At 40.6% G+C, this 12688-nt stretch overlaps 1 protein-coding gene across 2 annotated transcripts in view; it reads right to left on the bottom strand.

The window, feature by feature from the left end:
* The window catches only part of IPCEF1 (interaction protein for cytohesin exchange factors 1), a 208364-nt gene that overhangs the window by 165067 nt on the left and 30609 nt on the right, over positions 1-12688 (bottom strand). The window contains exon 1 of one of the 2 annotated variants that reach the window (XM_059940964.1): positions 8443-8622. The exons of the other annotated variant lie outside the window; for it this stretch is intronic. Within the exon in view, the coding sequence (XP_059796947.1) occupies positions 8443-8544 (102 nt within the window). The 5' untranslated portion in view covers positions 8545-8622. Of the gene's footprint in view, positions 1-8442; positions 8623-12688 lie in introns of those variants that run through there. 2 annotated transcript variants of the gene reach the window in all.

Here is a 12688-nt window from a genome sequence, read left to right as displayed (position 1 = left end):
AACACGAGACTTCCTCAGTGCTCTGTCATAAAGGGATTTCTTGGCCAATAAGTTGGAAAAAGATGCCTATTAAGTTTCCCCACAATTAAAAATTTTCCCCATACTGGAGATTGACAACTATGTTAGCATATTAGCCCCCTAAAAAAATCCTTCAGTGAAGAAGTTTGCTTAACTTTGAGCCTCTGTTTCTTTCTCCCTTCTCTGTGCTAATTAAGAGATCTCCTGACATCAGAGGAAATTTTCATCTAAGCTCAAATCAGGACTAGTCTCAGTTTTGAATCTTTGCTTTCCTCTCAGCAAACTCCACCAGAGTACTTCCTGGCCCTACTCTGAAATCCATGCTGTCAAATTTCTTATTAGCTCACAGCTAACCTGAATCTTCCATCTGTTAGAAATACAGCACAGCACACCTCTGTCACAAGCAGCACACTCTTGGTTCCCTGGCAAGAAGAAAGTGAAAAGACTAAACATGTGTGGGCTTAGAACAAATGAAATTCAATATTACCTACCAAATGGCTTCCTCATAAGGATAACCCTCTCTGAGAGAACACAGCAATAACCAATAACAACAAATGCAAAATCCATTTTTTTAAAGTATGGAACAAAAGAGATCCAGTTCAAGCCACTCCCCTGAAACAAAATGTGATGGGAAACAACCTTCTTGTTAACAGAATACCAACAGGACTTTTTTTTTTTTGGCTGCCTGGACTCTCTAGTTGTAGCGCATGGGAGTAGTTGCCCCACAGCACGTGGGATCTTAGTTCCCCGACTAGGGTTCGAACCTGCTTTCCCTGCACTGGAAGGCAGATTTTTAACCACTGGACCACCAGGGAAGTCCCAGGACTTTTAAAATTATAGCCTTTCTTTCAACTAACACTCTGCCCAAGAAAGTTTTATTGGATGAAATGTTAAAACCAATCCAAGAATTTTCTCTTACAGTGTCTCTCACAAGTATGCTCAGACATGAAACCGGGCCTTCCTAAGTTCTGATTAGCTCTTGACTTTTATCAGTACACCTTGCTTCCAAAGCTTCCTGGGCCAAAATAATCTACGAGTTAAAGGTGAACCTTAATAAAGGAATCATTTGTTTCCATTTTTTAAAGGTGCAGTTCCCACCAAGAAAACCCTGCTACAATTTCATTAATTCACATGTAGGACGAACACAACTGAGAAATCAGGGACCATGACATTTTCATCTTTATACCCCATGAGACATTTGACCTATTGATAACTTTTTATGAGAAAAATTCACCTTCTGGTGAAAGCCTGTGAGTGACAAATACTTATCTGAAAATCTACGCTTAATATATCAAGAAGCTAAAACTGGTCAGTTTGTTTTACTGTGTGTTTAAAAACGTTTTGATTAAAAAAAAAAATCTTGCAAACTTTGAAGAGATTCTTTCCTTCGGCAAATGGAACTGGAGACGCAAGTATTTTGTGTCCAGTTCTGCTTGAATTTCCACGTCCTCTATGCCAACTGGGTACCCTCCCTCCCCCAGCCCCATCTGTGCAGATTTCTAAATCACTGGAGAAACCACCAGGCAGAAAGTCAGCACAAATGCCTTCCAAGCCCAAGAGAAGTTTTCACTTAACGAGAGAGGCTCAGGAGGGAAAGGGAGACTGGCTAGGGGCTCTGTTTAAAATAAGCACATCACAAGGTAAAGAAAAATTATCAGTAAAGATATGTGTAATCAGGAGGTTCCCCAAAGACCTTACAAGTATCTCAATGCTTAAAGCAGGTCTGGTGGGGACCCTGGAGGGGATCGTGGTTGGAGAGACTTGAAAGAAATTTCATCTAATGGAAAAGCCAGCATTAGCTCCTGCCTTGTGGAAATACAGGCTTGTCTCTTATCCAAAGCCCCCAAAGCTATGTCGACTTCATTTTCTGATGGTCTTTGGAGTGTTATTGAAACTGAAGTCATGGGTTGGATCCTCAAATAAGCCAACTTGTTTAGATGCTTCCTCAGTCACAGACTCAACCCTAGTGCCTTATACATGCAAAGCCTTGACAGAAATGATTATTAGGAGAGAGGAAGGATGAAATGAAGGAAATCTACCATCTTCATACCCAAAGGACAATACTGCATTATATTGAAAGACATTTTAAATGAGAAAAGCTGAAAGAATCTTCAAAAATAAATGGTGCAGTCTTTGTTGTTGGGTAGTTGACATTTAGACTAGGCATTTATCAGCTCAGAGTTGTGGCACAGGCGAGCAAGGTGATTTGGCAACCCAAATTAGCTCCCAGTCAGAAGGATCTGATTAGCTAATTCACGCAGTGGTGTCAGTGACTCATAACAATTGAAAGAGCTTTCCTTTCCAAGAACGTGTTCATTTTAACCCAGATTTAACAGTGGAGAGTCTAGGAGTCTAGGAAATCTGGGCAGTGAAGTGGGCATTACCTCTAAAAAGCTCTTCACGTTTGGGAAATCACAAAATCTCTTTGGACCTCAGTTCCTTATCCATAAACTGGTAAGTGGAGAGTAAATGGAGTCCATCGTGCCTCTGAGCTAAAATAAGTTTGGTGTCTGATTCTGTGCGGTAAGCACTGACATCAGGCATCCAACACAGGTGGGCAGAGGCCTCTACCCACCCAAGTATAAGGCTAAGAATACATGCCTGATGGGGTGATCCAGGCTGGGACACACTGAGGAGGAGAAGGCGATTAGGCTTGAATTCAAACTTTACCTAGAAAATAAATCAGTAGAGACAACTCACTGATAAAGGTCAGGCAATAGAATGCTCCCGAGGGGGAAACCTCCTGTAAGAAACAGCAAGCTAGAGTCGAGCCTCAGATCAGCCACTCATTAGTACTACGACCTTGGACAAGTCATTTCACCATTCTGAGCCTCGGTTTCTTCCATGGGGGCATTACTATCTGCCTTGCACACAGACAGCAAAAGTCAGTCTAAGAAAACGTGCACAAACGCACATTTTCGGGGGACTGTAAAGCAGTCATAGCTCAGAGGCTCCACACAAACAGGCATTCAGGATTTAGAGGGAGGTCTCCTTCCCAAAGAATAAGACAAAAACAGACAAAGGCTAGAGAAAAGAAAACTTTTGAGTAAACAGCTTTCTATTTGCCCACTCCTAAAATATAGACACTGACATGTCAGTACATGAAACTTCTCTAGGCTCTCCAGGAGAACAGAAAGCAGACTTTCAATGGAAATGACTGCATAATGAAAAGATTGCTAAACCCAAGTCTTTGTCATACTTACTCAAAGCCCCGGACCGTGTAAGACATTCAAGTAAGAAAAAGAATCAGAGAATCTCTGCTTTACACCAGGGAACAGGACACATGCTGACAGGGAAGGCAAAGGATAGGGCTCAGCAGAGGGATTGGTCCAACATACCCAGGTAATCGTGAAGAAGAGGTACAGAAACCTGGGGGTAGGGGTAGAGAAAAGAGATTTGGCCACAACCAAGATTCCCTGGGGGCTATTGATTGGGGTGAACAGGTAGGGAAAAAGAAGACAACTTTTCTTCCCCGAATGACTAGGTCATCTAGGAAGAGAAGTATTAGACAACAAAGCTACCTTGACCCAGGAACAAGTAGACAATATCAATGCAAGTGTGATTGGATAAAGTAAAATTAACCCTTAAAGGAGGGAGGAAGAGAACTTAATGATTTTTTAAAATTATACCCAAGTTCATTGTTTTGATCGACTCGCCATGAAATTCTCTAAGAACTCTCTCTCTACTCAAGAGAGTATAAGGAGAACAACCAGAGAATATTGGGCAATAGTTCAATTCTAAACATATGTGAATTGCAACAATCCAGTGCATATGAGCAAAAAACCCTGCTAGCAAGAGGAAACTGAGTGGGGAACCAGAGTTGGATCAAGACTGGAAAGATGGGGGTTTCAAATAATATTGTGGTATAATAGTTGAAGAGAACTGAGATCAGAGAACTTCCCAAGAGAGAACCTCCAGAGATAACAAGACAGGGAACCAAGACGTAAATCAAATAAGATGCTATAGTTGAATGGCTTAAGGAGAAATTTGAGAGATGGAGTATATGTCCTTAAGGCAGACAAGGTCTACGTGAGTCTTGAAGTCTACAGAAGGGATAACGTGGGGATGTAATCAATACAGAAAGGGATGCTGAATCCAGGAGGATGAGAGCTGAGAAAGGCCCTAGGTTTGACCAAAGAGAGCAATATGAATAGAGTATAATGAACAAAAATAGGCAGGAAATTTGCCAGATTAAGTCAGTTCAGGAGCCTCTAATAGAGTGTGTGAATTCTCCAACCTCTCTGTTTTTTCTTCTCCTACTTGCTACACGTCTTTTGGTTTTTGCTTTGTGTCCACCAGAAGGTTCAATGCACAAGGAAGATGATGTTAATTGTTAAAATCTATCAAATATTTAATAAAGGAATGACACAAGCACAAACGTTGAAATGTACCTTTATGGACTGTATGGATTCATTCATGCTTTATCTGATTCTCATGGTTAAAACTCATTATGAGTTAATTATAAAATATTTAGCCTTAATAATTTATAATAGCTCTATGACTTGATTTAAAAAGAGAAGTGTGATGCATAAGCCTAGAACTGCTGCCCAAGATCTAACTACTACCCAGTTGGATTGATGATAATATTTTCTCAAAACTATTTCAGCTATTTGTTGAGCAGTGTGTCATATGCTTCTAGGGATACAAAGGGAAAGTAAGTGAAATAAGGAGAAAAGAAGAAATTTCCTTTTCCTCTCATTCAATTAGTGGGAAGAACATATTAAAAGATTTGACATGATGCATTGCCCACAGTACTCAAGAAAGTGCCATTTTATTAGAAAACATACAAATGTATGAAAACCCATCCTTATCATCAAACTTTCTCCAAAGCACTCCATTTCCCCATCAACCACTTTCCTCCTCATCTTCTCATTTCCCCTCATTTCTCCATGTCTCCAGAGGGGAATTAACAATGCCATCAACCTATCAACTCTCTGCCTTCCCCTTTGCCCCTGCTACGTTTGACCCAATGATTTACTCCCTCTGTCTGCAAAACACTCAACTTTGGCTTGGGGTATGTTATAACTACTTTATTGTCCTTTTGTGCTTTCCTTCTGTCAGTATTTCTAGTAAATCACCATCACAAGTGACACAGCATGTGTATACACATCATCTCGTGCAAGACCCCAATAAGTCTTTGAGGCATGTAGCGATATGCTGCTACCCATTTCACAAATGGAGAAACTGAGACATGAAAAAGTAACAACCCAAAGTTCACCTACATAGCAACTGGCAGACCAAAGCATGTGGCTTGTGGTCCAAGATTCTTCCCATTATGTAGCTGCCTGATATACCGCAGCATGAGGGCCATTTTGTCTTGGCTCCAGGGGGAAAGCTCTGTTTGCATTTTCCCCCCTGACTCCGTGGTCATCTCTCTTCTTTCCATCCGCCTGAAACTCACCCTTCCTTTCATATTCTGCTCAACTTCTTCCTCCACCATTAAATTCTCCTGGTTCATTCTCTAACTTTTACAGTACTAACTCTCTACACTGTTCATTATGACACTCATGTATCACCTTCGTCTTTTCGTTTAATGTCTCATGTGTTAGTTTTGTTGCCCCGGTAAATTGGTAAGATATTCTAGGGACTAACTTTTTTAAAACATTTTGTTTATATTTTCCACAATGCCTGACACAGAGAAAATTCTCAACAAATTTTTGGTGAATTGGGGTGAATTTCTCAGGGACCATAAGAGAATTTCTATGTTTAAGAAATAATTTTTCAATACCATTTGTGGCCAAGTAACTCAAAAATTCATATGAGTGATGATGCTGACAGACTTAAAAACACATGGAGAGGGCTTCCCTGGTGGCGCAGTGGTTGAGAATCTGCCTGCCAATGCAGGGGACACGGGTTCGAGCCCTGGTCTGGGAGGATCCCACATGCCGCGGAGCAACTGGGCCCGTGAGCCACAATTTCTGAGCCTGCGTGTCTGGAGCCTGTGCTCAACAACAAGAGAGGCCGCGACAGTGAGAGGCCCGCGCACCGCGATGAAGAGTGGCCCCCGCTTGCCGCACTAGAGGAAGCCCTAGCACAGAAACGAAGACCTAACACAGCCATAAATTAAATAAATAAATAAAAATTTAAAAATAAACAGGAGCTGTTGTTTTTAAAAAAAAAAACAAAAAACAAAACAAACACATCGAGAGGGTTTCCCTGGTGGCGCAGTGGTTAAGAATCCGCCTGCCAATGCAGGAGACACGGGTTCGAGCCCTGGCCTGGGAAGATCCCGCATGCCACGGAGCAACTAAGCCCGTGCACCACAACTACTGAGCCTGAGCTCTAGAGCCTGCAAGCCACAACGACTGAGCCCACGTGCCACAATTACTGAAGCCTGCGCGCCTAGACCCCTTGCTCCGCAACAAGAGAAGCCATGACAATGAGAAGCCCGCGCACCGCAATGAAGAGTAGCCCCTGCTTACCGCAACTAGAGAAAGCCTGCGCACAGCAACGAAGACCCAACACAGCCAAAAATAAATAAATAAATAGATTAAAAAAAACAAAAAAAAAACACATGGAGACTAGGGTCCTACACCAGTCTTCAGGACCACCAGACACCACAACAAGGTTGCAAAAAGACAAGTCAGCTGAGGATAACCCTCTTTCCAAAAGACAGCTGCTGCCACCTGCTATGACACCCCAAAACTTGCCTATTCAAATTCATGCTGGGGTCTTCCCTCTACTGCATTTTGCTCTTTTGTTATTTTCTGTTTTGTTTTATATGACTACTAGCCACGTTTTGGATTAAAACTTGTTAAACTTGCCACTTCTTTGCAGTATTTGCAAATTCTCAATATCTGAACTTTTCTATGGTCAGTTATCATGAAGAAAAAGCTCTTCACTTATCCATCATTACCCATTCAAAAAGTTTGGTAACTGCACTCCTATTTGGTAAATTATTATATCTAAAATATGTAATGTGATAGGAATATGATTTTAATATGTCAGAGTACAGTTTTATCTCATTTTTGTCAAATACACTCATATATAAAGAAAAAAGACAAAATATTGAAGTTTTTGCACCAAAATATTAGCTATGATTAGTTCAGTATGGTAGGATCATGGGAAATATTTATCTTTTCCTTGTTTATGTGCATTTTGGGCAATAAACATACATTACATGTGTGCTACAGAAAAAAAAATTATTTTAAAAACTTAAGCGGTAAATAGCAAGATAGTTGATTACATAAATTTAGTATGAGGTTGAATGCAAAGTATTTGCCTAAAGAGCTCCTTCTTTCCTCTCCTTTTATCTAATTTGATATTTACTAACCTTTTCTTTTTCTCAAGAACTTTTCCTCATCTTATAATAAATAGAAATCATGAATGGAAACTATTCAAACACATCTTCTCAAAATCCTGCCTTCCTAACTTTTAATATCCATTTTTCTTCCCCTTTTCATTCTGAATTCTTAGAAGCAAATGTCCTCTTTGTCCCAAGCCTCCTCAGCTGTGATCTGGAAATGTCTTTAGGAAGGAGATTTTCCTTAAGGCTCAGGCAAATCTGTGACAAGCACTCTTAGCATTATATTCTTCACGCAAACACACTTCCTCTGGCCCAAATGGGGTCAGATTACATACATTCCCAGCCTGGGGAATGAATGGAAAGGTGGACAAGCACAAAGCAGCCTTATCTAAAAATAAGAAATCACGTGGCATCCTTTTCCCCTCTGCCCTCAAAGCAGCCATATGTTACTGGACCCTCAGGTCCAGCAGACCCAGTTCAAATTCTGACTCCAGAATCAAATTGTTGAGGTTGGGATCCTGACTCTACCACTTACTGTGTGACCTTGAGCCAGGTTCTTAAACTCTCTGAGCCTGTTTCTTCATCAGGAAAAGGAAAGCTAGTTAATAACAGCGCTTCCTAGAGTCATTCGGTTAAGAAAATTAGACAATGAATATACAGCCTTTAACCCCTTCCCTGGCAGACAGCAAGTGGACAGCACACGTTAACTCTTAGCAATAACAGTAGCACCGACCGCACATGACGTACAGCTGCTGGAGACGTGGAAACAAATGCAGCCTGTTTGAGAAACTACCGTCGTAAACAAGGAGCCCTCTTGAATGCTGTTTTCTGCCTTCATTCAAAGGCTTGCCTCAGTGGTGCTCACTGCCCAGAAAGTTCCAAGCAAGATAGAGAACACCTCACTGGCCAGGGGGCCTCCATCCACTGGCAAAAGGTGCGCGTCCTTGGTAAGAAACGTGAGGCTGCGGGGAGCAGGCAGCAGCGCTCAGTGTCTGAACTCAATTCAGGATTGAGAGGAGAATCTTGCTAATTTGCTCCCAGTGCAGAGCACACAAAGTATTTAATGCAAAATGGAAATGACCCTGAGTCTAGGACTCTGCTGCTACCAGGAACACCAAAGTGAAAAGCAAAGTCACTTCGGAAGAAATAGCCAAGCCTATCACGCTCTGGTCACTTACTCTGCTTTGATGAAGGCTCTGGGGTCTCTCATCTCGCGCTGGCTTCTCGGCCCAGGAGAGCTTGGGGTCTGGCATTCCTCTCAAGGCAACTGATTTGTACATCACTTTGGAATGTTGGTGAGCGTCCACAAAATAAAACAGTTGCGCTCTAGTGCCTACCTCAAACCTTGCTCAACAATTCCCTCTAAGTCCCTGTTACCTACGCAAAACGGCTCCAGCTGATTAATCAAGTTGAAAATTCAAGTGCAGGAGAGCTTGGTAGCTTCCAGGGTGAAATCCAGCTCTAGCTGGAAAACCCTGGACATATTTCACCGAGAGTTCAAGTTCAGAGCCTTCTCTTTGACAGAATGGCTGTAACTGAATCTAACCAAGAAAAGGTAGTGTTAATTCACACGATTATAAGGGAACTTAGAAGGTGATCTTGTCTGTTCTCTTACAATAAAACACATGGAAAACATGAGGTATCCAATAGTCATTTGGTGACTATTAAATGTTCAAAAATGGGTATTCATCATACTGTATGATTAGTATTCACACTCAAGAGTGAGAACAATTCTTTGCCTATTTTGTCAGGATCGTAAGAAAGGTTGGGATTTACGGTTCAATAAGGAACCAGAAAATAAGGCCTTTAGCATAATTTGCTTCAGGCTTTTAACAGGTGGCAAGAACAAAGTTGTTATAACTGACCTGTACTTCAAGTGAATTAATAAAATGCTCCTGTGGCGACCATTGGTTTGCTAAACTAGCAGAATCTTCAACATGTTCAAGAAATTAATGAGACAACATATGGTCATCAGACCAGAAAAATAGTGCAAACTTCCCCCATATTGTGTTATACTCTGAGCTATCCAAACAGAATAATCATAAACAAGCAGCCTAAAAAGTATGGTTTTCATGTCTGCAGCCATTTTCTCAGTTTTTGAAAAGAATTAAAGGTTTCTTCCTTAAAATGTGACTTAGTATAAGTGCAGCCAAGTGTCTTCTGGCTGAGAGTCCTGACACCTTATAACGAATTATATCCTGTAGGAGTGGATAATGTTAAATTGAGACTCCTGGAAAGAATTTTGAGTCAGCTCCATTTCTTTCCTTTTTTCTGAGAGGTCTTGTATTTTCCTATTTTAGACCAGTGTTTGGTATCAATATATAAATTTGTCTATAAATGGTTAAATGTTCTCATCCTATGTGATATTAGAGGTTAGTACACAAGACTCCTAAGGAAGTATTTCCTCTCGTGAAAGTCAGGAAAATAAAGAAATTCTACCGTGTTCAAATGTGAAAGAATCTAACGAGTCACAACTTTCCATTGAGCATTTTGAAAGAAATTATATAAAATTAATAACAAGTCTAAAGAAAATTGAATATAAATCAATTAAGGGGAGGAGCAAAAAGATACTTTTAGTTTTGAGTAGATTAAATGAATTAGCCTCTTACAATAATGTTTTCCTACTAAAAGAACGTTGCTCTGCTAGGGATAATTATGGTAATAGTAATTAGAGTAATTTAAACTCGCCTGAAAAGAGAAAGTAAGGGATTCTTATGTTGCAGAGAAACCCAAGAATACGCTTGAAATCCTGGCTATTTATGCTGTCATTAAAATAGCCACGCAGGTACCAAACTAACTTTATGTATCAAAGGGATCAACAATTATAGATGAAACCACTAAAATGACCCAACATCCATTAATTGGGGAGTTTCCATTTGCTATAGGTTTAGATTGGAGCCTTAGGTTTTATGTTTGGACCAAAGTGCTATCACATTACATCATTTTCCAATTCCAAATATTTGAACTTTTCTTTCACCATACAACTTGGAGAAGTAAATATCCTCCCAAACAGACACTGATGTTCCATATCTAGTAAATGACCACATCAGTATAATAGTCCGAAATCCCCAGCTAGACTCAACTTATGAAAGAATGCCCTTTTATAGATTTCACAATAGCCTGATTTCCATTTTGTAAATGTGTTCCATTGTTTAGTGTCTGTGTTCATTCCCATTCAATGATGTAGTAAATCTACTGTCTGAGGCCCAATGCCACAGGTTAAAGTCAGAGAAATGAGTCATATTGGATTTGGTCCCTAGAAGTGCTTGCCAGCAATTAGATGAGTTTATTACTAGCATTTAAAATGGCTTTTATTCTTTAGTCCCTGTATTGGTTTCCTAGGGCTATAGTAACAAAAGACCACAAGTTGAGTGGCTTAAAACAACAGAAATGTACTCTCTCATAGCTCTGGAGACCAGAAATCTGAAATCAAGGTGTTGTCAGGGCCATGCTCCCTCTGAAACCCATGGGGGAGAATCCCTCCTTGCCTTTTCCTAGGCGTCTGGAGGGCCGGCAATTCCTTGGTGTCCATTGGTTTACAGCTGCATCACTCCAGTCTCTGTTCTCCACATCACATGGTCTTCTCCCTGGTATCTCTGTCTTCACAGGGCTTTCTTCTTATAAGGACATCAGTCTCATTGGATCGTTGACCTTAATTTAATCACATCCACAACACTTCCATTTCCAAATATGGTCACACTCTGAAGTACTGGGGGTTAGGACTTCAGCATAATTTTTCTTGGGGAAGGAGGCACAATTTAACCCATAACACCCCCTACTATCTTTCACCTAATCCCTTATGCCAGTAAAGCTCTTGTATGTCAACTGAGTCTCTACATGGTAAGAAAATAAAATCCGAGCCAAGACAGAAGACCCCATTGGTTTATAACGTTTTTACTTTCTTCAAAGCATTTCCACTTAATTGCATTTGGTCCACACAATAAAACAGACTGGTTAGGTATTTTTATCTCAGCTTTTATGGATGAGAAAACTGAAGCACGGAGAAGTTGAAGGCCTTGCTTGATAGCACACAACCTTTATATGCCACAGGCAGAGCACTTAGGCCTCCTAACCTCTCCATCTGTGCTGCTCCCACTAATAAATAGAGCCTAATGTGTAGCATTATCACTAAGGGTGCAGTGACACTCAAGAAAGGAACTGGATGTTTTCAAATTAAATAGGATGTTGTTATAAAAGGGCAACAGGAGGGACCCTTGTGAAGGGAGAATGTTATATATCTTGACTAAGGTTGTGGACTAACCAGGGATGGTTCTAAAAGCCATGGAACCCCCCCTGGCTCTCCAGACCCCTTTGGTTCCTGCTGGTTGAGAAGCACTCCTTACATAATACTTTAGGGCTGCCTAAGAAGCAGCTACATTGCCAACCACATATGTGCAGTCATGTCAGGGCATAGGTAGTTCCCTGAAAAGAAAAGAAAAGAAAGAAAAGAAAAATTCCTTTCCACTACCTCTTCAGCCAAGAAATGGAAAGGAATGTCACTTAAGGAGATTTCAAAGTAGAGCATGAATCTGCCCATACTCCCCCCTGGTCTCCCAGTTCTTGGCCTCAGATAACTATCCTGTATAAGAAAACCTTTAATGCAAATGAAATCAATGTAGTGTCATGTACAATGGTAGTTAGGCCACAGGCTCAGAGACACACAAGTTAGGGTACTTTACCTCTCGAAACTTCAGCTTCGTGGAGATAACAGTAGTGCTATTTCCCAGAATTGTTTTGAAAAGTGATTGCTTTCACAATTGACAATTGCTTTGACAATTGTTTTGAAAAGTGATTGCTTTGACAATCGTGTAAAAATGAAAGTGTTGATTACAGTGCCCTGAACGAGGCAAGTGTTCAGTAATATCATTGGTTTGTATTCAATGCTCCACACATGAAATATTCAGCAAATGCTATGGACCAACTGTTCCGAAGTCTACCATGCTGCCGCATCTAGTTCAATTCATATTCCATACTGGGCTTTCTGGCTTTTACAACTGGTCATAAGGTCCATTGTCTGTTTGATTAATTCTTTCATCTCTAATCTAAATTTCAGTTTTCACTGAAGATCTGGTCATTTTTTATGCAGAATTTTTTTAAGAGTTCATCCACACTCTAGTAATTTTGGGGTGAGTTTAAACTGGCTAACTGTTCACCTTTCAAGTCCTTCTATTTCAACACCCGTGTCAGTTTAGGAAATCTATCTTTTGCTCACATTTGTTCACTTTTTTGCCTCTTTGTCTGCCAATTATCTCTCACTTGATCATTTCTAAGGCAAAGACAGGAGATTTATTCCAATACCTATAAGCCAAAATACTTGATTTCGGTTAAGTCTCTGATAAGGGCCTCCTCCACAGTGACAGGCCAGCACTGTGAGATGGGATGGCCGAGATCCTAACAGGAAATATTTCTTACTGCACAAAAATA

Source organism: Balaenoptera ricei, chromosome 12 (genome assembly GCF_028023285.1).
Source record: "Balaenoptera ricei isolate mBalRic1 chromosome 12, mBalRic1.hap2, whole genome shotgun sequence".
Lineage (NCBI taxonomy): Eukaryota > Metazoa > Chordata > Mammalia > Artiodactyla > Balaenopteridae > Balaenoptera > Balaenoptera ricei.
Note: the sequence above shows the minus strand (reverse complement) of the source record. Positions and strands in the feature narration are given on the sequence as shown.